The sequence below is a fragment of the Plutella xylostella genome, chromosome 3 (genome assembly GCF_932276165.1).
Source record: "Plutella xylostella chromosome 3, ilPluXylo3.1, whole genome shotgun sequence".
NCBI lineage: Eukaryota > Metazoa > Arthropoda > Insecta > Lepidoptera > Plutellidae > Plutella > Plutella xylostella.
In genome coordinates this window covers 5,825,414-5,851,359 of record NC_063983.1, presented here as the reverse complement: position 1 = coordinate 5,851,359, position 25,946 = coordinate 5,825,414, and the positions used below count along the sequence as shown (strand labels likewise).

The following is a 25,946-nucleotide window of genomic DNA, read 5'->3' as shown; positions in this document are numbered from 1 at the left end:
CTAGTATTGCTCTACCTCATGGAGTTACGATTCTACTAACAGACGGATTGCTGAGGTGCTTGATAGCTTGAGACATTTTTAACCTCGATGAATTCCAAGTAACAACTCCTATGGTTGAAAAACTAGCAGATAGGTATTATACGATATTAAAGTTTCTATAAAATTGTCGCGGCGATGAAATGTTGCAACCAAGACATTTAGACATTCAATAATAAGCTGCGACTCAAAAGCACGTACACTGTAATTGGTGTAAAGGTTGTAGTTCCTACATCGACGGTACCGCAGTCGTTCGTGAGGCCATCTGCCGCAGATTATCTCCGAAGAATCATTAAATTTCACAATAATCTAAATAACATCAATATGACTTGTAACTTGTTACTCTGTACTTGTACTTACAGGTACTTTTGTCGATTGCAGTTTCTACTTGTAAGTACTATCAGTTGTTTCTAACAGGACTATAGGCCCTATCGTGGTTGAGTTTGGTAGTTTTGATAAGTCGGTATTGTATAGTCTCCTTTTTTGCCTAAAATCATTTTATACTTCTTATAGTGTTTTTCCTGTAGACCTATGGAGGTAGAGGTGATCGCACCGTCTTTTGGAACCCGTAATATACCTTCCAAAATGAAACACACTATAGCGGATTCTCGTTAAATAAAAAGGGATATTTCGACAAACGCAGAACTCAGTGAGGACTGTGTATTGATGCATGTTGCTGAAGGGACGCGAGTTATTTCGGGAGTTCGTAAAATCGATTATCCGGTCGATTCATGCGAACGCTCGATCCGAGGACTTCTCCAGTCTGCCTCCAACGCGGCATCATTTGTCCTTCTCACGGCCTTGTTGTTAGAGCGTGACGGACAAAGTGGTACGATATAAGAGTGAGTGCTAAATCGGGTGTGGCGCTCAGACGGTCGGGAGGAGCTGCATTCGGCGTCTGCGCTCGCGCATCGAAACAGGATGCACTATTTTTGTTACGCGCCATTTCCAGTCCTCTGTTTATTTGTTGTGCCAGTGGAGATAAACGAGCCGTATAGATCGGGAATATATCTAATCATATTTATTTTATAACATCATTGATGATTATGCTCCGTTCCTAGAGTCATATTATTATAGTGGTCATGGGTAGAAGCTGTTATAGCAGTACCTCTAGATATAGCGGTTTTAAAACTAGTTTATGATCTATTCTAGGGAATAACGTGTCCAATTAGGTATATGTCACCCCTTATAAGTGACGTTGAGTTCTGCAAAATTGCAGCTTTAGCTCGCACTCCGAAAATGGCGAACTCGCTCGCCGCAGGTGTCTAAATACGGAGCTAAAGTTGAACGGACTTTAACACTAACACCACTACAATTTGAGCTACCCTCCAGTTTTGATCTCCTGCAATCCTCGACGTCAAAGGGGCAACTTGATGTATTATGACGGGTCATGATATATCGGTCCTCGTTATGATTAAGGGATTGGTAAATGTCTGGAGTGTTGAGATCATGTCTGATTGATGTTTCGAGCTTGAATATAAATGAGGGAGAACCTGACAAGGTGATATTAGAGCTTACTGAGATTTAAACTGCTGTTGTGAATAAAACTGTAATATCAGAATATACATTCGTAAACATAAACAAAATTTTGCGTTTCTAAGCTTAACGATCGCTAATGACATAAAATGATATCTAATAATATGTTTCTTCGATGTAACTATCAGAGCAATAAAGCTGTTGACAACAATTTCTATGTGAAACTAGTCTATCCTGTATCTAAGTTGCTAATAAATATTGATCACATCCATTCTGCTGGCGGAACCTTCTGTCATGCTAGCTACGTAATGAGTAGTAATAACTGCTTGAACCATTAGTGGATTTACATATTTTCTCTACAAATACCTATATACAATTCTACTAAACAAATCCGTCGTCGGAGTGACAGTGAAGTGCTCTTGTTCGAGATGAGTCGACAGTTTCATTGTGGCGAGTAAACGTCGCTTTAAAAAGCCTTTCCGAACGTTTTACTGTCCGCCTCGTTTAGAAATATTTATAAAGTACATGCTGAGAGAGTACTTAGATTGAGGAATGAGGAATCTAAATCGTTGCCGCGTAGGAGTTTGTCTATCGCTTTCCGAGTCTCAACAAGCGTTCTGAAATGTGATTAACAGTTTGACGGATTGATGCATCGACGCAGCGCGTGTTTATTTTATTTTTGTACTCACTGACCTTTAGACGCACGTATTATACAGGGTGTTGCAAAAAAGTTATTGTATGCAATATGCCCAATATTAGCTAGACGCAGTACAAAGTATTACTTTGAAAGTAACATTAATTTGAAAAAGTATTTAACAGAAAGAAGCAACTGGAATTATTATTCAGACAATAACCTGACCAGTTTACCAAGAACGGAGCAAATAAAAAGTTTGATCGACTGGCCATAACGAGGCTTCGATCAGGCGGTCGTTTTCCTAAGAAAAGTGACTTTTTTCTCGACCGCCAGTATTTTTATTGAAGATCGGCGCGGGAGCAATGGTCGATATAAACCTGTAGGGTTAGTAGGGTGACTATTATGTGGTGGCGTTATAAGGGACTACAAAATATTTTTCTTTGGTAATCCCGAAAACCCGAATAAAGCAAGTTCATAAATATTTTTGTTTACATGATAACAGACAGAAAGGAAACATTAAATATTTATTGAAAAAATCTACAGGATGGATTTTTTCAGTGAGCTACCCTTCAGTGGGTAAATGAACCATAATAATGAGCCTTCTTCAGGCCAACTCGGAAAACGCGACGAAAAAAACAAATACACTGAATACTCGTAGATGGTGTTTCTACACCATGATATTAAAGTTCCGTGAGAGGGAGACAGCTATAGCTGCGCATGCGCAGGTGTGAACGAGACACGCGCGGAACATATCTCACAAGCCTCCGGTACAGTTTCTCAAACTTTATGATAATATAAATATAGGTAACTTTTAGAATTCACTTAATATACTTAATTATTAATTTTAAAATATATTGTTTAAACTGGTTTATGTACTTTTCGATGTTAGAAGAAAAAGCGTGAATATTTGACACGTAAACTTACGTTAGTACTAGCAAGTTGCATTATCATTACGAATACCTCTCTAGGAAAAGTGATGTAGGCGTGGTCGTCAGGATATAGTATGGGATCTACTCCAGAATTTTAGAAAAAGGCGACTACTAACAAATAAACGCAAACAATAGTCGTATAACATTTGAGAAGCTTAAGCAACGAGCTTTTCCTGCACCTCTCGTTAAAGAACTTTTAACAAGCCAAGTCCGACCTTGCTCTTACGAGTAGAGCGAGACAACAAGACTCCGCAAGCTATTCCACCATAAGCCAGACAAGGACAGACCATCACACGGCCAACAATAAGCTTACTAACAAGACGAAGATCCAAACCAAAATGCTGTAACCGCCTCAATTACTTACTGAATTATATGACCTGATGCTAACAAGGTAGGGTGTAATTTTCTTTATACAAACACGAGCGCTTGTTTGACAGCAATCAATTGACGTTGTAAAGTTAACGAGAATGATTCAGGCACACTCCGGCGCTGTTTTTTTGTTGCCTTTCAAATATAAGCCTTTATTGTGGATGGGAGGGCTTAAATTTGATTGGTGGGTGGAAAGTAGTTATGACAGTTACAAATCTAAATGCGTTTAGGGGTTCTGGTGATAATATACTGAAACGGTGCTAGAAACTTTTGATTTTATTTGATAATAGTTTTAATACTATTTACATGTATGATATGGCTCTATCTTTGAGAATGCAATCGCTCAAGGGTTAGTTACAAACATATTGTTACGTAAATAATTGAAAACTACAGAACCACGGACGTATCATGCGTTCACACTTGACCACGTTTCGTTTAAATTTATTCAAATTGGATTTTCGTTGCAGCAGGAGGCTTTAGCTATAAAAATACAAGTTCGTTACGAGTATGCCTTACTATAATATCTTATACCATCTCATTATATTCCTAGGCAGAATGTTATTATTATAATTATGACGATTAAGTGTGTGTATAAAATAACTTTAAACCACTTTAAATATCACATTTTCTAAAGTTTACTTAGTTACATAGGAAGAAAGTACATTCATTTAAGATTTTGTAATTGACATTGGAAGATACACACAATACCAATAAATAACATAATCCACATAACTTAGTATTTAGTTTATTGAATTAAAGCGGTTGCCGGGTCGTCCGGTCGAAGTGAACACTGATTGTCGCTCGCTACGCGCTACGAGCGAGCGGTAGCGCCATACAAAAGAGTTCAACGCGCACGCAAATTGTATGCGCTGAACTGAAAAGTTCTTCACATCTATTAATTAACTTACTGAATGTTATGCTGTTCGTATTCACATTTTTTATATAAATTAATTTTATAAGTAAACAATGAAAATGTTTTTCAATTAATATTTTTTAAGTATCATGTAATTAACAACATTTACTTGGGGCGTGCTCTGAAAAGTTTAGAGGAGAGTGAAAATTATGAGGGTAACTGTAAGTGATGGAGTTTCAAACAATAATTTCGTATCACTCTTTGGATACCCTCTTCAGACTTTAAGTTTTTACATCCGTTAGAAGCTTCGCCTCTTGTTATGAGACTGACGTGAGGCAGCTATGATTACATACTCTTTGAGAGTACCGAATGCCGATGCAAAATAGAGATCAAAGGGGCCGCCTCGTTACCGCGGTATTGGCCACGTCTTATTTTGACGTTTCTCGCCACGACTCGCGCGCGAGACACAACTCCACTCACTTGTATTGACAGGGCCGGAAGGTTTCAGTTTTTAAGCGCTTCTGCACTAACCACGATTCTATCTTGTTTTATTATAAACACAGATTGCATGCATGTATTTGTCTGTTCCATTTTTGTAAACTCTCGTGCACTTCTAACTATCGGACAGCCTTTAGAGGTCTTGAACTCATGATAAAATAAAATGTAAGTATAGGTTAATTTTACCTCCTGGATCTTAAATTAGATATCCATTCGAATAAAGATGGTCTAATATATAGTTAAAGAATTGGTACATAATAATATTACTGATTCACGTAAGAAAATATCTTATAACACTTATACCTTCAACTACACAGCGTGGATAATTCATGAATCGTTTGAGTAATATAGAATTTTACAATTAATAAATAACTAGTAAGTAATAATAAAACGGACACCTTGCCAGCTACGGCGGCCATTTGTTATGGTCATCCAATTTAACGCGTCCGCCTCACACGATTTAACGCTCGACGCCGCACATTGAATTATTCACTATACACACATTAATTTATCTCAGCAAATTGCAAATTACTGCACGCAGCGCCACCATTTTGTTTTGCATGAACTGTCAAAATTTTCCCGCCCGATTTTCAACAGAACCGTCAAAATGTGAGGCCGCTCGCTCGTCAAAGCAATTTCAGCCAATTCATTTCAGACTCGGGTAATTTACACAGCTGATAAGGGATACGATATCTTTACAGTAACGGCCATGCCTTATTTAGTTTCTAATTTTAAATATAATTGAAACTGATTAAAATTGTTCCAATCTGTTTAAAATATTCTATCTGCGATCTTGATGGAAAGAAAATTAATGAAAGAATGATATTAGTTGAACAATGAGGATACATACTTATCCATCGCGATACTAAACAATCTCGTTAACTGAAAATATTATAGTGTTGTTTTGCATACAATTGGGCCCTGCCTTTCGCATGTGATGGTAATAAACTGGTTATGCTTATTGTAGCAAGAGCAAGACCTTCTATGAAATTTAAATCTTATACATAATAATATACCAACCCATGCTGACGCTGAAGAACATGACGTCTTCATTGTATCTCTCTTTTAATTTTTTTTACTAGGTTATTCATTTCTTTAGGAATATCACGATTTTTCTGTTGTATCTATCCGATAGATATTTTTTTATATGAAACTTAGTATAAATTACAAACTTTTAATAAAACTGAAACCACGTCACTCCGACACTTTTAAAGCTTATGATCACAATAAATGCCTACGTAGTCGTAGACCCTAAAATATACAGAAACCAAAATTATAATAACAAACATAAGACTAAATTATCCCAGTGTATCCATAAATAACACAGCTTGAACTTTGAGAAAGCATTGAAACTAATTTTGAGAGTCGTAACGTAAGATGTTGGAACATTCCGTGGCTGTCGGATTTAAGAGTAATGTTTGGTGTTTTGTCTCTATCACTCTGAAAGAGGATGGGTATAGTGTGAGGAGGACAGCAGCAGGGATAGATAGCAGGATGCAGGTACCCCGCGGTGAAGACATGTGCATCTGCTTAGCGGCCGAGCGTAGGTTTCTTTTAGAACAACGATCCTTGGTTTTAGTAGTATTTTGATTTTTATGGAATTCTGAAGTTACTAAAATAAAGTTACTTACGTAGGTAAAACCTACCTATCTGTATCATCTATGTTATGTGATGCCTGTAATATGTAAAATATGTATAGCATTGGATGATATCAAAGCCCATTACAGGAATTATTATGATATTTTTGCAAGTAAAAAGTATATTTACTAAATCCAAGTCATTAGTATGGAAGTGAAACTTCTAAAGTTCAGTTCTAAATGGCTTTCTTCTCCATTCCGGCCTTCCATTTAGTCGGCCCAGTTGTGTTTTTTATTTGTTTCCCCGCTCTCGCCTGTTTAAATTACGGCCAGGATTTCTCCTTACGATCAATAAATCAATAAATATATACAGCCGTGTGTCTGTGTGTCGGTCCCTAGCTGCATATTTAATGGAAATGGTTGTTTGTTTAGGACGAGCGATGCCAGTGGTGTGTTATTAAACGGAAGTTGAATTCGAAAGTTTCCCCCGAAAATGCAATTTTGAAAGAATATTATATCTATAGGTCTGGTATAATATTATATGTAGAGCCGTAGCCGTTGTGGTATAACGGATGAGCACTCGAGTTTCATTTGTGAGGTCGTGGGTTCGAGTCCAGCCATGAAATCTTCAGAAATAAGAAAGTATGTACTTATATTCAAATTTTAATCCGAAAGAATTGTGACAGTTATCAATTTTTGATATGTCAGAGATCACAAACCTTTTTTGGCTGGGTACTTTTTTCAATACAACATCAGTTGTATCCGGACAATTTATAGTACAAATATATTACGTATACTCTTATGGGGCATCATCTAAATCTAGTTCGTCATCTAGATGTAGCATATTTAGTGTGGACCGCGCTAAGACTTTTGGAAATTCATGAAAAAAACCATAATACATAGTAAAAATCCACATGACCAACAAAGTTTCTTTTGAGAAGCTAGCCCCTGTGCCTTTTTGTAAAATCCTGTATAATGTACAGCTAGTACCGTTTTAAGTTACGCCAAACGCCGCAGCCTACTGTTGAAAGGACGAAAACAACCGCAGCTGGATCAATAAATTATGCATTGGTTAATGCATTTTTTTTCTCCAAACCTGACGTCGGTACCATCAGCAAAAAAGTATACCTGCTTTCTCGGCACCCAGACAATAGACCCGCACCCATTTATATTCGAAAAGTCGTAACATTTTACGTTTTGAAACGAAAAAAGTATATAAGAGTACGAGAACAAAGAATTTTTGCATTTTTGGAAAATAAAAAGACTGCAAACTGACCTTGGTCACAAGGATTCGCATAATAAAATATAGGTTCGGCTGCATTTTACAACCATCGTATAAAATGTTAGCGGTACCGGTACAAATGATACCTAGCTCTAGAAGCATATAAATGGTATGTAGACGTTATTGTCAGAAAAAACACAACAAGCATTTTTTCGAAAAAATTAAACAAAACGGCAAGAGAGAAATTAAGGAGGTAAATCTTAAATCAATATGTCCCATGTTCTTACAACTCAGAAAGTCGTCAAAACATGGTCACGGAGAGCCAGCGCGTCGGTTTACGCTGAGCAAAGCAAAGATACGAACCAAACCAATGTAAGTGCTATGTCGCTGTGTCAGCCTCATATCACACTACCAGAAAACCAATAGTAACCTCTAACACCTCAAGAATAAAGCTCCAAATAACTTCAGAGAGTGCAGTATTGAGAATATGGGACTACTATTCCGTGTAGAGCCTTGTTTGTGTTGCTCGTTGAATGGATTCGAGGTATTTTCGTTGCCTGTGCCGTTTACTTCAAAATGTTTTGATTGTTTGCCCTCTTTGACTACTGCCCTACATTCGTCTGCAGTTATTCTGGACATCAGCAGTAGGTAATAGTAGGTATCGAACAAGATTCGTAATTTACAGCGTCAATGTTATTTACTTAGGTCCTATGTTTAATTTTTATTTTATTAATTTTTTTCATATTTTATTTGCCAACATTAATTTTTAAATTAGAGCCATTATGAATATACTTACCTAACTAATTTGTTGCCATGGTAACGAAAGATAATTTAGGATGAGTTATTAAAATCAAATTAACTGCATCAGCAAACTCGATGTCACATCGAATTATATACAGTTACCCAACAAGTGCGTACGAGCATGTCACTAATTATAATTAAATTCGACGTGTACAATTACAAGCAACCACCGATCGGCTAGATGTTTATCGAAGATAATTTTAAAATTCTTGTTAAATATCAGTCGTTTGGAACGGTCCGCCGATAATCGCCCTTAATTACATGGCTATCCATCATGGAGGGTCCGCAGAACAAACAAGGATCAGAGTGGAGCGGCCACCCACGGCCCGGGTCCAAAATGCCTTCTGACCTTCCCCGTCCACCCGAGGGCACGCTACAGGGCGAATGCAAACGTCCGTCTAATCTACTTTCTAGTACAACTCCAAGCATTCCAGTCACAGGTAGCCTATTATATTGTTATGTTATTACGTTGTTTTCAATTGAAAAATACGTTTACGAGAGCGTCTCTCTACAATTATCCAGCCATTATTTTATTAAAAGCAATCAAGCCTTAACATTATAATTTCTATCATCTTCCACGTCTGCAAGATATTTTCAATTAATTTTTCTGCCTTTAAACGTTCAAATAATTGAAGGGTGTAGTGTGAATGTAGTACCTACTTATGCCATTTGATGCTATTACTTTCAGTCATGACAATTTACTTTACTACTTTTTTAATTCAATCGTACTAAGCCGGTCAGTTTCCATGTGTATTTGAGTATATTCCAAGTAGATACAAACAATTTATGAAAAATTAGATATACCTATATACTTAAAACGATTAAAGCTTCATGTAGTTATTCAGCATTCCGTACACATCTTCGCATCCAAAACAGATTTATTTTCGCAAAACTGTCCAAATACTTTATCAACACCAAAGACTTATGGTTATGGGTGTTGTTGCCACATCATAGGTCTCAAGTTCATGAATCAGATGGTAGTTAGGCCTGGAGGTGGCGGCACTGCTCGTGACGTGTAGCGGGGGCTATCTGTGCCGTGGATCGCACTCCACTCCACAATAAATAACGACAGACACCTCTCCGGACTGAAATTATCTAAGGGATTTATCGTCTAGTTTCGCTATAGTGCTTCTCGGAATTGTTAACTAGACTTTGTGGAGGAAACTTGGCGACTGGGTGTTAGGAACTGTTGCCAGCTATCAAAAACTGATGTGGAATAAGATGTTACACCATGTGACTTCAGTGTTATCGAAAGCATACATAGCCATAAAAATATAGTTAATAAAAGCACTGACAGCATCCATAATACAACAATTTCGGAATGTAAACGAGAGATGAGAACACAACAAGAGGCTTTAATAAATCATCATCTTCGAATTATTCATATACCTCTCTATCTCTACAGCTACATCCATAATAGCTACACATCCAACAAAGGATGTAAGTACCGAATGCTTGTCTAAAACGCATTTTTCTCGGTACCATATAAACTAGCTGCGTCCAAGAAAGCGTGTTCCAATAATGAGCATGTTCGATACGATCTCGGCCGGCCCGCCGCCGCCGCCGCCGCCGCCAGATCACAGCCGCAGATATGTAGCCTGCATGCGCCCGGCTCTCCTTTGTGATCCGCCGGGTAAACAGCGCATTGTTATCGCATCGCGCCCTCACACTGCCCATTTCTTCAAAATATGTTTAATCCCCGCGAACGTTTTCGAAATTTCAATTCACAAATTTAATGTCTTCGCGTTAAATTTACCCAAACGAGGCTTTATTTTAATTTCATACCCCGTAATTGGCTGCAAACAAGCAGAAGAAACATTGGTACGGAATATAAATACGGTGCCGGTACTCGTTATCGCACTGCAAGCGATACCTTGTGAAACAAAAAACATCAAAGAAAAAAGGCTCTTCCGATCCATCTCCTCATTTCGCAATATTGCTTCGCTGGGTGGGTAGGTTGTTAAAAATGAAAATTATTCTGCGAGCGCAAACTACGATGATTACACATCGGACGGCCCGGGGGAACGAGTCTCCTGCTTATTGCCGCATGATTGAAGACTCCGCCGCCTTCGGAACAGGCGTTCTGGCGGCCGAGCGAGACAGCAGATCAGGCATGCGGCCCGGAGAAAGGGATGGAGAGAGCTCAGCATCTGATTAGCATCCCAATTACTGCGCGGGCGCAGCGGGATCGAATCTTCGGTCGTAGTGTTGTGGTTGTGCCGAGGCATCGAGGTGAGGTTGTAATTTATCGATGATTTTTTAAATGGTACGATATTATAATATTTTGATCGTTTGATGTCCATTTTAACAAAACAAGGACGAGTCATCCGGTATCTAATGCCTGTTTATGACCTGACATTAGAAGTAAAGTAAGTCTTCCAATAAAAAATATGTTGTATATAAACGGACAAAAATACATTGTTAAAATATAAATGTACATAGATATGCAAGTGCATATTTTCTTCAATATCTATAATTTCAAATTATCCTATCAGGCATCAGTCAATTCTATCAGATAGTGAACTTTATATACTGTTTAAGAGGAACGCTAATGAAAAGCTATTATTTATCTTTCTTAAAATGCTGAAACGAAAATTACTGAAAGTTAAATTAGAGTTTAAACCCTGAAATCGTCCACTTGGGTGTCGATGTTTTGGACAGCCCTAGTAACGAGAATACCGACCACGGCCCTGCGAGGCGGAGCGCACGTCGTGATTACATCGGCAGCGGGAACAAAATTTAAAATAAACAAGAAATTATGAGCCAACACTTGATTATAGGCCGCGGACTGCACAGAACCGACCACGGCTAAACGTTACTGCATCGATAATTGGATGCCTTGACGGTGGAAAAACCTTCCGATTTAGACTACTAATCTAGTGCTATAGTTATAGGTCGCGGATTTTATGTAGTTGACACCAGTACCCGTATTACGAAAAACCGCAGCATATTCTATTCGATAGTCTATTCGAAAGTGCTGTCAACCTGTCAACAACAAAATGGCGGTGTATAGATTTGCGAAAGTTTGACAGCTATCATTCCATAGGTCATTGTCAGAATAATATTATGTACTCTGTGGTCATTCTTTTCGAAACTCATTCGAAAGGTAAAAAGTGTTCGAAAGTGCTGTCAAGTTGACAGTAGTCGCACTCGCATTCGATTCTATTCGTTAGCTCGAATTTTCATGATACGGGTACAGAAATGACATCTATGTACTTAGTCTTTAAAAAAACAGACAAATAGGACATTCTAATGTTAGTAGAACCACCACCACCGCAATACTTAGGTACCACCCGAAATTGTGTATTTTTTCCTATCTATAAATCTGCTACTAACCCTTTGCAAGTTCCGTGAATGCTGGATAAGTCTTTTAAGGAATAAGTGTAATTTCTCGAGAGTTAAACTAAAACAATTACGTGTAACGGAGCGACAAGGCGCAGGCGCAACGCGGCATGAATACAAACCAATTTGACGTTTCTCATTACAAGCCGACCACAACACCGGTAACTAGTTCCGTGCCGCGACTCACTCATCTATTATTATGGTAATACACCCGGCTAGGACCAACTCAGCCAGAGAAACACGTTAATAGTTGTAATAAGCAATCTGTGATTGAAAAAAATATATAAATAATCTGTCAATTTCACTTCCTGTATGCGTGGGATTTGGGAACTAGTTGCGATCTTAGAGATCATGTAAAAGGTGTTCAAATTGATGAGGATGACGACAAGATTCTGTTCGCATGTTGACATTACACCCTGTTTGATTAGAGCTTTTATCTTGTGTTTCCATTTGGAGTCTATTTACAGCACCATAGCTGGATTTTGTACCAATTAAAAGCTCGATAACAGGCTAATAGAGTGCCATAAAGAAGATCGGCAGACGGGTATTCGTTTTTATTATCAATAGTGATTATAACGTTTATAGCGTCGTTAGATTGTTACGGCTCTGCCAGTCCCCTCAGACGAGTTTTGGAAATTGATTTATACTTCTTTAGGAACTACAAACTGCAACTATTTAGTTTATTTCAAATTGTATCAGCAGAGTACCTATACGTATCTTGTTTACTGGCAGATCAGCAGATATCCAGTAGCTTATTACACTCGTAAGCTATGCTGGAAATGATAATCACTATGATTAGATTATCTATAAATATCAATACGTGGTGGAAGATTCGTAGATCGTATCAAAAGACGCCGCCGAACCATAAATCTGCTGGAAATTATCATAACGAGTCTGTTTTCGGAGGAAACATTGCTTTCTAAGAAATAAAAGATGGCTGCCATAAAGTTTAATTTAAACGCACATGGACGCTCCACGGCTTGTATTTGACTTGGTTATTTTTTCGTTCCCTGACGAAATTTTAATTGGGTGTTCTTGCTAAAGTTATAGCCGTGGTTTGACATTTTATTCTAATGAGGCGCAGACGTAGAGGACGGAAATGACTCCATTTAATTATAGAATAAGTATAGGATTATGTTTCTCTTTTCATACTGATCCTACTTTGGCGATCCATGGATGTTAGATGACGGATGAGGATGGCTTCAGAGACCCTAGTCGGCGAATTATGTATTAAACGAGTACCTAGGTGGGTAGGTACTAGTAGATAGGTAACTAAACGTCCTCTTAATGTCTCCCACCCCACCACCCAATTGTTTCGGCACTCCATATAACCACAGAAGCAAACAAATACAATAGGATTTCAGTAAAAGTTAATAATAAAACCCGACATTTCTGTCAAAAAATAAAAAAAATGCTTGAGTTGACATAAAGTCGTGGGTAACAACAACTCAAGCTGTCGTTCCACTGCAATCTAACTCTGAAATTAATTATGTACCGACCAACCGACCCTTTAATAAACTAGAATAGGTGCACTTAATGTCAGTCGCGTGGTTAAATTACAACGTTTAACAAACAATGCCAAGAATGAGTTTTGCTTTCGCAAACGTGTTATGATTTCAGAAAATGTCTCATTTAGTGCATTCACTCGGTTCGTCGGAAAAAACGGAACGCGTTTCAGGAATTAAAGAAGGAATCTCGACACTTTGCAAGGCTGACTTTACCTTCATAGTCCGCATATTTTCATAAATTACAGCGCGGCAGCGTTAAAGCTGGCAGAAAACCGACAATGTGGAAATGTGGAACCCTTAGAATTACTAGCTGTGAATTATTGAATTTATTTATTTATTAAAGACAAAACTCTAAAGAATTGATAATGGAATACATTTTAAGTATCGCTTTCATCAAAGGAGTACTTCGATATGTTACGAAGCTTCCACGAATCGATTGGCTTAATTTAAGCCAATATCGATGTGCCAATGCGGAGTGACAAGTTTTTGTCTCAGGCACTTGGTGTATTGAGGTCCATCTTACTTGGAGCGACTTTAATACAGAGTTGCATGGGTTAAAATGGAACGATAGTTTGTTTTGGGCTAGTTTTTGTTATCCTCGTCGTATTTGGTTACATTAACGTGCGGCTTACAGCTGCATCGTTGGTTTTTATTGCACCGACCCGTGTAAATCTTGCGTGTCGTAAAAACTTGACAGTTTTGTGAGAAAAAATATTATGTGAGATGAGGATTTTACGGCGCGGGAGGAACCTGAGCCCGAAACAAATTTAAATAAGGAGATAAATAGTTTCATTAAAACCAGTAAATATAAATTTCATCGGTAGACATTTAAATAGATTACTTTAAAAAGTATATCCAATTTAATTAATCTTAGTACTACAATATCAGATGAATAGGTAATAGTTATATCATTACAGCAAAACTTTGAAAATACATCATATAAATAGCTAAGTTCATTTATAGTTCATTTACATTTTATATATTTTTTCGATTAAAATAATAAAGAGTTATAAGATATCACAAAAGACTGCCTGGTAAGCATTAAACTTATTTCGCACCTGCTTAATAAAACTTTACAACTTCAACACCAGAGTGTTATAAAATAAATAGTTAGCGGTAAAGTAGGTACGGGTAAACGAAACACATTAAAATATGAAAAAAGACTAATCATAAATTATGATATAAATATAATGAAAGTAATTACTGAAAAGGTTAAGTATAAACTGTGAAGGAGTGCTGCACATGAGTATAGGCTCTGTAGCACTTGGAAGCATCTGCATCCTATGGACCACTAAAGTGCATTCAATGTGGGGACATTATCTTTTACTTTTCAATACTACCGAGTTACAACAAAATATTGAAAAACCGTGGCAAGACTTTAATAATCTGCATGTATATAACTAGTTTGGTTTCAAAACTTTGTTCGTACTGTTAGGTTAGCATTTTGTTCTAAAGTTAACGATTAGAAGCGCTAGGAACAAAGCAAACTAATAGGTTTTAGTTCTTTGAAGCTCGAACTGGTTTATTACGAAGCTATTTTAACACATTTAACGATCGATTTTATCGATTTTCTAAGATATCATTGACACTAGAAACTGTGTTTAGAAGTAAACGTAGATTTGCTTTGATTGGATCGCTTTAAAATTCCTTTAGACATAAACATCTGTCGCTGTGCGATTAACAATCGGTACCATCACAATACTAATAAAAGTAAATATAATTTATTAATCTTCAGTTATTTGAGGTGTATATTACGAATTAGAATGTAATGAGAGTGACATGTCGTGTGTGGAAGCGTCCATGGGCGTACCCAGGTAGGGGCAGGGGGGGGCAGCTGCCCCCCCCTAGAAGATAAAATAAACTGAAATTTTCCGGCCAAGTGGGAATTAAAAACGTGTTACCTACTCTGCGCAAAATGAAGACAAGTCAAGAAGAAGAATCAAACAAGTGTTGGAAAATCAAAATATCTTTTATTTCCAGTCAGATATTTTGACGTAATATTCCTTTATCTAAGGTAAACGCAGCGATCACCGCCACCTTCAAGGCTTCAAGAAAGATCAATTTACTGAGCTAACCAGTCGGTTTTAGTCATAGAACGGATTCAAATTACCTGCGTTTGTGTGATATGCATCTAATAAGACATTTATTTATTTAATTTATTTATTTACTAGCTGTTCCCGCGAGCTTCGCTTCGCCTTAAAAAGTTTTCCCGTGGGAATTCCGGGATAAAAAGTAGCCTATGTTCTTTCTCAGGGTCTACACCATATGTATACCAAATTTCATTCAAATCCGTTCAGTAGTTTTGGCGTGAAAGAGTAACAGACAGACAGACAGACAGACAGACACAGTTACTTTCGCATTTATAATATTAGTTAAGATTATTACACACACACATTGTAACATAATAGGAACACAAAACCCAAATCGTTACAATAATAATTGGTATGCATAGCTTTTCTAGAAAAAGAAATACAATAATTTCAATAGTTTCCCGGGTTTACCAGGCTTTTGACAGTTTTAAATTAATACATAAAAATATCATCAAAGGGGGCTATTTTCAAACTAAATCAAGTAAATGTAGATATGGTTTTTTTGCGTCAAAAAATTAGATTAGGTGCTTTTAACTTATTTTATGTACCTATTTAGCAGTTGTGGATATTGTTATTGGATAGAAATGACTATTTGCGGATAAAATTATTTTATTTCATGTCCGTAATGCGTTAAATTAAATCTCGAGATATGATTTTTTATGACAAAGAAGAAAAAACTAAGTATCTAAAACTTTAAATTGGCCGCCATTTCTAGAATATTTAGATTTGTTTGACCCCACACATGGGGGTTTTTTTATCGATGAAATTACTCGTAGAATCCCTTAAAGTTTGTTGGGTCCGAAAAACAACACACTGTATAATCGTATACGAAAATATTATATTTAATGATCAACCAAAACCCTTTCTATTCGATCTTCAAAGTAAAAAAAATGGCTTAAGGATGGCGGTAATACCTGCGTTTACGTTAAAATATTGTACAACATTCGATATAGAAGGTATACTGTTAGCTACGCACAATATATTTAAAGCTCCCGCGAAACTAAAATATTAACTCTAAAATTGTATACTATTAGCAACTAAATTACTATTAAATTTATATTTTGTTTTGAAACTTAATAAAATTCAATTTTCATGATTTTTTGCTACAATCGACCGACCATCATCTCGAAATAGGTATGAGCTGCCCCCCCCTAGCTGAAATCCTGGGTACGCCCTTGGAAGCGTCGGTCGGTCGTTTGAAGCCGTCTCCGAGCATGACTAATTGCCGAGCAAACAATACTGGCTCTGGTAGCGGCAGTGAGGAATGTCTTTCTGCTTTAAAGTATTCTCTTTTAAATGTGCCATTGTGTTAGCGTTCCCGACTCGGCCCCGGACAATCGCCTCACTCTCGTAACTCATTTGGACGAAATACTCTCGACACTAATTTAGGAAGCAATAAATTATCTACAAACGCATTGACGAGACATTTTCTATTCCTCAATCCATTCCAATGTTACCTGAGCGGTACCTGCGTATTGTTGGGGAGCTTTGTGCATCAATATCCATAAAAATAAGCCCAGGAAATCGAAGGACACGAAAAGCTCTTTGAGTACAAGTGACAAAACATAATTGATTGGCGACAAAGTTAAAGCTAAGACCCTGCACAAAAGAATAGGTATCAAACCCGGGGCATTGTCCGAAAAGTGCATTGTCTGCATCTTCTTTCTTATGCGTAAATTTTTCTGTCGCGAACGCAATTTTTTTGCTGATACACGTGTTTGTTTTGCAAATCCTTCTGTTGTCGGGTACACCGACGGCGACGCGACACCTGGAATGTTAGCTTAAATAATGAGGAGTATGAGGACTCACCATACTGAAGCGGCGAGACCGAAGTAATAGAGCAGCAGGAAGACGACGGCGCAGTTGGGGTTGGCGAGCCCGTCGTGAGCCAGCAGCATGCGCGTGGAGGCGGGGTCCTGCGCGCAGCCCGCCGCCGCGCGCCCCGCCGCCGCGCGCACGCCCCAGCCCGCCGCCGCCGCGCACCGGCACAGCGCCACCAGCACCAGCGCGCGCTCCCCCGCGCCCCCCGCCCCCGCACCCCCCGCGCCCGCCCCCGCGCCGCACGCCAGCGCCGCGCCCGCCGCCGCCAGCGTGCACGCGAAGCTCAGCGCGGCCCAGGTGGCCAGCCACACCTCGGCGGCGCGGCGCTCGCCCGCCTCCCACAGCACCTCCGCGTCGCAGTACTGCGCGCAGCGGCCGGCGCCGCGCAGCCACAGCCAGGCGGGCGCGCGCCGCAGCCGCCGGCACGCCGCCTCGCCCGCCGCCGCGCCCGCGCCCGCCGCGCGCTCGCCCGGGCCCTCCATGCACATGTGCTCGTGGTTGTTCTCGGCCGGGAACAGCTCGCAGTCCAGCTCGGCGGGCCACTGGAAGCCGAAGCCGCTGAGCACGGGGAAGCAGCGCGCGTGCACCGCCTCGCACAGCGAGCGGCACGGGCCGATGGGCAGCGCCACCTTGTCCGTGCACATGGGCACGTACACGGCGCACAGGAACAGGTGCAGCTGCTCGGAGCAGCCGTACTGCACGAGCGGGCTGAAGGTCTGCAGCGTGACGTCGGCGTCCGCCTGCAGCGTGTGGCGCGCCAGGTTGGGCATGCCGGTCTGGTTGTAGCCGATGTCGCGGCACATCGCCACCTTGATGGGCTCGCAGGTGCGCACGGCGGCGTCGGCCAGCGCGCGCGCGCACACCGCCAGCACCACCGCCAGGCACCACTTCATCATGACAGTCGGTATCACACAATGCACAACACTAGTAGAGTCACAGGTCGCCAGCTGACATCGTTGTTTGTTGTTGTCGGACGGAGTCGCGCGAGCACGTGCGTCGCGGCGCGCGCGTGGAGCCCGAGTGCTCGTGGTCGCGCCCCCCCCTCGCCTCGGACTCGGGTCGGGGAAGGGACAAAAAACTCCGGCAGGTATGTGCGGCGCGGGGCGGGCGCGGGTGGCGGGCGGGGCGCGGGGCGAGGGCTTGTTAGCGCGAGGGCCGCGGCTCGTTATCGCCTGCTTATCATCGCCGCTGTAAGCTCCAGCCGATACGCGTGAGCCCTCCGTATCAAACATCGATTTTTTGATAGCGGTTGATATACAACTCTAATAGATTCTGATCCTTGGGTGGAAAGATAACGGTGAAGCCCCATTTCTGCGGTGCGGTGCAGTTTTCCATAAAGGCCGTTTTAGAAAAAATCTATAAGAAATGTTTCGAAAAGGATTTTGATATGTTCTAACTAACTAGTCTAAACAAAGGTACGAAGGAAAAAATAATGTTCTATCACTTTCCTTCAAATTTTTTTGTTTTACTGGTCTAATATGATTTTTAACTAAGTATCGCAAAAGTTTAACATATAGGACATAGGTATCAAAACTATCAAAGAAGAATATACTTCCCATTAACCCTTCTCGATAGTCTCGTTCTTGTGTTCCTTGATCTCCTCTATCAACAAAAAAAATATCTTGTTTTGTTTATCATATAAAATCCAAAGTTCTTCTTTTCATAATGAGTACAATTAAAAATATATTATAATACTAGCTGTTCCCGCGAGCTTCGCTTCGCCTTAAAAAGTTTTCCCGTGGGAATTCCGGGATAAAAAGTAGCCTATGTTCTTTCTCAGGGTCTATACCATATGTATACCAAATTTCATTCAAATCCGTTCATAGTTTCGGCGTGAAAGAGTAACAGACAGACAGACAGACACAGTTACTTTCGCATTTATAATATTAGTTAGTATTAGGATGTAATGTACACATATTGTATAATAATAATATGTATGAATTAAAATAGGGTAATATATCATCTAACGAATATAAACTAACATCAAACATCGTAGATAAATGTTGAAATAAATTTATTGTACATAATTTTACTACAATCATGTTTAAGCATAACTGTATATATTTAAGAAACATATATAAATAGGTAGGTAAATATAATGGTGAATATTAGTACAAAATTGGACCGAAATATAGATTAGATCTGTGGGGTTAAGCTTTGACAATCGATGAACGCAGTTGGAGTAAAATATTTACACATTAGCTGGCACGAATATAATATAGGGAGATAAATTCCTTGATTAACAATAATAATTAAACTAAAACGATAAATACTTTTACAGTTATCTTAATATAATACAAATAGTTTTCACACACTTTGTCTATGCTAACATCGTCATTTCCTTGTTTAATAACTCTAGGAAGTCCTATAGAGGTACCACTACATACAAATCGTTTCGTCTATTCATATACGCTTATATGCATCAAGTCTTTTTCATATAGTCTTCCTGTCAAAGTTCTTATATCGTGCCCTTTATACATTCATTATATTAATTTATATACTTACAACATTCACAATTAAAAATATTTGGACTTGAATAGCAACGAATCTAGGTCACAAAATGTCCTTTTTCGTATTTAGTAATATTTTTTTACATTTATAACGAAGAAATACATCACATTGTATTAACAAAACTCGTAAGCTTAGGGAATGCAACATAAGCAACGTTATCGCGGCACGCGGTTCTACGCTTTATTAATCTATTAATAAGGATGCAATTCATCATTATTACATCACTGACATTATCCTAAAACATAAATGCCGTATTTAGATACTTCTATACACAATAATAACTATTAAGGTTGGGGTGGAACGTTTTTTATGTTAATTGGATATTCAAATATTTATATTTTAGTCATATTTTCTGCAATAAAATGTCTACATTATAATATTATTTACGAGACAGTTTATCCATTTTTTTTACACGGATTTATAACGAACGCTTTACGTCACACGACCATGTGAGATTATTATGTTTTTCGTTTAAAACATGTTTCAACACAACCATATCCTGAGAAAAAACTAATAATTTAAAATTTCCATAAAATTTTGAGGTAGCTTTGCCCTGAACTATACCGTAGAAACTCTATGGTGAAAATTTGGCCAAGAATCAGATTTGAAAGCTCGATAGAGCTACTGCTACTGACACTTCATAAGCGTCAACGCAAATTTAGGCCAAGCCTAAACAAAACCTAATTATTACACTACGGTGATCGTCAGACAAGTCACTCATGCAAATAGATGCCTATAAGATGAAATAAGTTTGATACCAATATAACCAACATGTTAAAAACTTATGTCTGGACCTGAAGGAAATGTAACTACGAATGTATGAATTTAAGCTTCAATACAGAAACAAATCGAAGGCACAAACCTTAAAATCTCGCCGATATTACAATGGGTTGTACGCGTGAGATACAGGGATTCAGACGGGCCGGGCGGGGGTGCACTAGAGCGCGGGGGAGCGGTGCGGGGGGGGGGGGGGGGGGGGGGGGGTGCACTAGAGCGCGGGGTCGAGCTGCGCGCGCAGCGTCTCCTTCTCCTGCTGCGTGTCGGCGAGCTCGGCCAGCAGCGCGCGGCACACGCGCTGCAGCGCGGCGTTCTGCTCCTGCAGCGCGCGCAGCCCGCCCTCGCCCCCCGCGCCCCCCGCCGCCGCCGCCGCCGCCGGCTTGCGGTACACCTCGAAGGCGCCGTGCATGAGCGGCGGGTCGTCGGGCTCGGGCGGCGCGAAGGCGGGCGCGGGCGCGGGCGAGGTGCGCGGCGGCGGCAGCGGCGGCGGCGGCGGCGCGCTCTTGAGCCGCGTGAGGTCGAGCGAGGAGGAGCGCGCGTGGTGGCGCAGCGGGCGCGGCGGCGGCGGCGGCGGCTCCTTGCGGCCGGGCGGCTCGTCGCGCGCGGGCGGCGGCGGCAGCGCGCCCCCCCCCGGCTTCAGCGGCTTCTTGGGCTGCGGGCGCTGCAGCGGCTTGAGCTCGGCGTCGCGCTTGGGGCTGGTGGAGGCGCGCTCGTCGCCGTCCGGCGTCACGCGCAGCGCCACCGGGTGGAAGATCTTGGGGTCGCGCTCGACGGCCGCCTTCTGGAAGTCGAAGTTGACCGGCTTGGGGCCGGGGCTGGACACGCTGGACGTGGGCGAGTCGACGAACTTGGTCCACTCCTTGAGCGGCTCGGGCTTGGCGGGGGGCTCGGGGGCGGCGGCGGCGGGCGCGGGGGGCGAGGCGGGCGGCTCCAGGTTGAAGTCGGCGGAGGAGCCGGAGCCGAGCATGGCGGGCGCCAGGTCGCGCAGGTCGGTGGCGGCGGCGCGGGGCGCGGGGCGCAGCGCGGGGGGGAGTACGTCCGGCACGGGCACGTCGGCGCGCCGCAGCACAATCAGGTGCATGGCGATGCTGAACTCCTCGAGGCTGAGCGCGCCGTCTTTTGTTATGTCCGCCAGCTGCCAGATCTTGCGCAGGTCCGCCACGGGCAGGCGGGACTTCTCGAAGAACAACCTGAAAAATGGATTTATATTGTAGAAAAACCCGTGTAAACATTTCGGAAATATAAAGAAATTCAGCAGTATAATAGGTACTAAAACACCATGACGACAAAGTCAGTCCATGTCTTCAATCAAGCTAGCAGTTACCTGGCAGTGTGTCCGGACAGCAGGCCGCGGTCGGGCCGCAGCTGCGCGAACTGCGCCGCGTAGTGCCGCGCCTGCGCCTCGCTCACCGCCCACCCCCCCGCGCCGCCCGCGCCGCCCGCGCCCCCCGCGCGCCCCGCGTCCGTCTCCTCGTCCGACGAGTGGCGGTCGGAGGACTCCTCTTCTGTGCCTGGGGTAGTAAACGGTTTAGGTTAGAGGACTTAGGTTTGTTGGTACAGTGGATTTAATTCTATAGGGTGGCGAGATTTGTTTATTGGTGGGGATATTGGGATTAAAAGTAGCATTATGTCACTCGCAATGTAAAATCTATCGGTTCGCTAAACGGTTGAATAATTAGGTATTACTACTTAATTACATACTTTATGACTAGACACAAACAAAACACACCGTGATACACGTGAATAAATGTGAGTGAAATCACTTTGTGATGTCATGTTGAATCATACATTCCTTCATGATTTCTAGTCTACTTCATGATCATGATACTTTGTCTACATTATTTGGGTTACTGGCTCATCAGGGACTGATACCCTGTGTTCTGGACACCTAAATTGCATTGGTTTTGCGGGGATAAACCTTGATCCATTCAAAACCATATTTGTATTACCACATAAAAGGAAGGTTCAACAGGTGTTTAGCAAAGGAATTAGGTACCTAGTTTTTGATAAGACTGTGTATAAATATGTGTTTTAGAAAAGAAAACCATTACAGAAAAAGCAGTACCCACTCAAATCTCTGAATTGCTGCAATTTGACTGAAATTGGGTAATCATTCCATTTCTATCCATCATTAAATAATTATGCTCTGGGTTTCAATATTAGAGACCAAGGCCATACTGGCAGACGAAAAATAATTGCAATTACTCATACATAAGTTGGCAAGGTTAACTGACTACTGATATTGAAATTATATAATCAAATTACGCGATCAGCATAGTATTGAATACATCAATATAAATAGGTACATTATGGGCAATAATACAGCATGACTGATTCACAACCATACACTGTTTACCTGTTTGTTCAAACGTCTATTGCTACTGTTCTAAACAACTCTTTGTAATCATTAAATGCCTCACTAGGTTTTCTACGCAAGATCACCAGTTTATCAATATTATGAACATCAAGACTGACTAAAATGATGGAAAGTCAGCATTTCGCTTGCTAATAGTACATAACAAGTACATCATTTCAATAGTTATGCTATAATCTCCATCATTGGTGGGAAGGTTGCAAGCTTTTCACAAAATTTTAAGTACTTACATATAAACTTCTGTAAACTGTTCACCTGTTTTTTGGATTGATTATGTGTATTGGTTGATATTCAAAACAAACTAATGCTATTTGGTTGTCATCATGCCTTACTTGATCTTTTTTCTTATGCTTAACATACCGAGTAGTTGTGTATGCTCCTCGCCGGTGTTCACCGGCCACACCCCGCGGCCGGTGGCGCTGTGCTCCCACACAGGGTGCCTCTCCGCCACGCTGTTGGTGGGCGTCGGGCTCTCACTCGCCGTGCTCCACGGGGAACCATTCTTGCCTCTTCTCTGAAATGGTGGAGGTGGATGGATGAGTTGGGGACTGAACTTGTCTTTTTGTGGATATAAATAAAGGTGTGTTTGTAAAAATGGCTGACGAATTTTTTCTAAAAAAATAAAAAAAAAAAAAAAAAAACACGCACTCACGCCTTGTACTAATGTACTCCCTTGCGGGGTAGGCAGAGGTGCATTGCTGCACCCACTTTTCGCCAGAGTGTAATGTTAGTCCCAATGTAATAGGGGGCGGGCCTATTGCCATTTTACGGGCACATCCAAGACCCGAGAACAAATATCTGTGTTTAAACAAATATCTGCCCCAGCCGGGAATCGAACCCGGGACCATCGGCTCAGTAGTCAGGGTCACTAACCACTACGCCATTCGGTCGTCGAATTTTTTCTCTATGTCAAAAAAGCTAAATTTAGTGACAGCAATTTGTATTTTTTGTAATTATATTTTCACCAAATGAGCAGGTTACACATTACCTACTACTGTAAATTAATTGGGGCTAGTTCACAGAGGCAGCAAATTTAATCATTGTATACAGATAGATGTATTCAAAGTGTTTATTTTATATCTAAACATAATAATATATTTGTAGACATTTGAGGCTAAAAAAACAAGCTTGTTTGAATAAGAAACTGTAGTAGTGTTATCAGTCACAGCAATTTAAAGATAACTTGAAACTACAACAAGAAACAGTTTTTTTAATTCAGTGAGTGACGCACAGTAATATTATTTGTGTGCAATGTTAACAGTTACATGTTATTTTTATATGGATCGAGATTTCAACTAATGTATATTGTACAGAATGATGTTCAAACCAAATATGCTTATATTAGCATAAGATGTGTATACTTTTGTTTGCTAAAATGGTTTTTAGATACAACTTAACATTTTATTTGTGATATCCTGATGACTGATCTTAAATACATGGATGATACCACTACATGGATTAAGCATATGGCAATACTTTGGAATGCAATGAGAAAAGTTTTTTACTATAGAAGATACAGTAGATATGTAAAATGGCACTCTCCAAACATAGTGAAAAATATAGGCAAAGTCTTCAATAATCAAATAAAATGTTGATGATATGTTTGCACGCCCTACAAGGGTAGAATGTAGCAGGTCTTCTCTGTTTTTCGGTAACATCTTTGTGTACCTACGTTCATGCAAATAAATGATTTTGAATTTTGAATTTCAAATTAAAGCTGATTTTGAGGTTTTTTTAAAAATTTATTACAAAACTTACCCCACGGGAATGATCTGATCTCTGTGACATTGTTTCAGATTCTATCTCCGAGTCGGTGCTCACACACTCCGTGGCATCATGTGACAATGTTTGAGGGACATCACTATCTGATAAATTTGATGAAATTCTAATAGGCTCATAAGTTCCAAGGCTGACAAAATTTCTGTCTCTCTTGATGTGTTGCTCCTTGGGTGAATTAGATAATTGTATTAAGTCTGGGCTTGCTTCAGAGTTCAGTGCCCAAGTAAACCTTGGCAGCGGGAGGTCTATAGCCGTAGACAGAAGCTCAGGTTTTAATGCCATATTTTGTTGGTGTGCAGCAATCAGCTTTAATGAAGAATAAAACTGTTTCCTATTCATGTGATTTAATGATGCACAGACATGTGGAGCTACACTTATGTCCATTATCTGAAAACAATATGTTTTACTTGATTAATTATGAACTTCTTGTGTGACTTTTGAAGGCATATAGGTATGCATCATGCGAATACAAATTTTTAGAGGTAATGAATGATTGTTACACTGATCTTTTCCATAAGCTCAATTAGAATATAGAGCAGAAACAGCACTCAACCACAATCATAATAGTGTTAATAAGCTTTCAAAATGTATGGTAACAAATTAAATACCTGTTTGAGGACGTCATTAGGTACATTAGAAGACCTGAAGAGTTCTGTAGCTTTTAATATAGGGATTTTCCCATTAGACTCCTCGTCGCAACATAAAAACAAATCACCGAAATATCTCATTTCGGTTTCTGTCAAATTGAGATCCTCCATTATAACCAAAACACCACAAGCTACTGCCTTCTCCTAACTTTTACAATTAAAGAATATAATAAACAGTAAAAATAAACATTATCTCTTGATGTGCACCATATTCATTGGCTATTAGACGGATTTGAAACTCCTACAACTACAATTTACACGAAGCCAAAAGTTAAAATTTGTCAACCAACTGACAGACAGCTGCCTGATGGATAGCGCCGCCATTATCGCTAGTGATGGAACATACTTTCAGAAAACCGGTAAAATATATCTTTATGCTCGAGACTTGGCTGGGGCACTGCCGTGCCCCCAGATAAAATGGAAGTTTGTAGGTATTTATATATAGCAAATTTCAGCAAATATAAGAAAATGATATAACTTGACAGTCGATCAAATTCATACAAAAAAACGTCAAAAGTATAAACTGTCACTGCATATGTATGTGTTGTACCTACGTATTGTATTGTTACCTTTGATTATATACAATATAATCAAAGATTGTTACCTCCACTAATAAGTAGGTACCTAAGTATAAAATTCTTTTGGATAAAACCTTCCCATTAGAGAAATTTAATACCTAGTTGTGTTCTTCGGAATCTGGCA

At 40.3% G+C, this 25,946-nt stretch overlaps 2 protein-coding genes across 2 annotated transcripts in view; both read right to left on the bottom strand.

Annotated features, from left to right (window-relative positions):
- The window catches only part of LOC119693500 (frizzled-4), a 28,506-nt gene extending 10,277 nt beyond the window's left edge, over positions 1-18,229 (bottom strand). The window contains exon 1 of the mRNA XM_038117197.2: positions 17,145-18,229. Within this exon, the coding sequence (XP_037973125.2) occupies positions 17,145-18,052 (908 nt within the window). The 5' untranslated portion in view covers positions 18,053-18,229. The remainder of the gene's footprint in view (positions 1-17,144) is intronic.
- Positions 18,230-20,619: 2,390 nt separating this feature from the next.
- On the bottom strand, positions 20,620-25,564 carry LOC105388183 (ralBP1-associated Eps domain-containing protein 1). The gene is made up of 5 exons (XM_038117027.2): positions 25,206-25,564; positions 24,577-24,984; positions 23,179-23,332; positions 21,769-21,955; positions 20,620-21,634 (listed from the first exon to the last, which is right to left on the bottom strand). Exons 1-5 carry the CDS (start codon positions 25,353-25,355, stop codon positions 20,656-20,658), a joined length of 1,878 nt encoding a protein of 625 aa, XP_037972955.2. The 5' UTR covers positions 25,356-25,564; the 3' UTR covers positions 20,620-20,655.
- Between the last annotated feature and the right edge of the window lie 382 nt (positions 25,565-25,946).

What these genes read in the sequence shown, in the direction of transcription:
- LOC105388183 (XM_038117027.2), bottom strand. Translation starts at nt 25,355, where the DNA reads ATGGAGGATCTCAATTTGACAGAAACCGAAATGAGATATTTCGGTGAT. An exon ending in CTAATGACGTCCTCAAACAG is followed by an intron (nt 24,985 to 25,205) that starts GTATTTAATTTG and finishes TATTGTTTTCAG; the next exon opens with ATAATGGACATAAGTGTAGC. An exon ending in GATCAGATCATTCCCGTGGG is followed by an intron (nt 23,333 to 24,576) that starts GTAAGTTTTGTA and finishes CCACCATTTCAG; the next exon opens with AGAAGAGGCAAGAATGGTTC.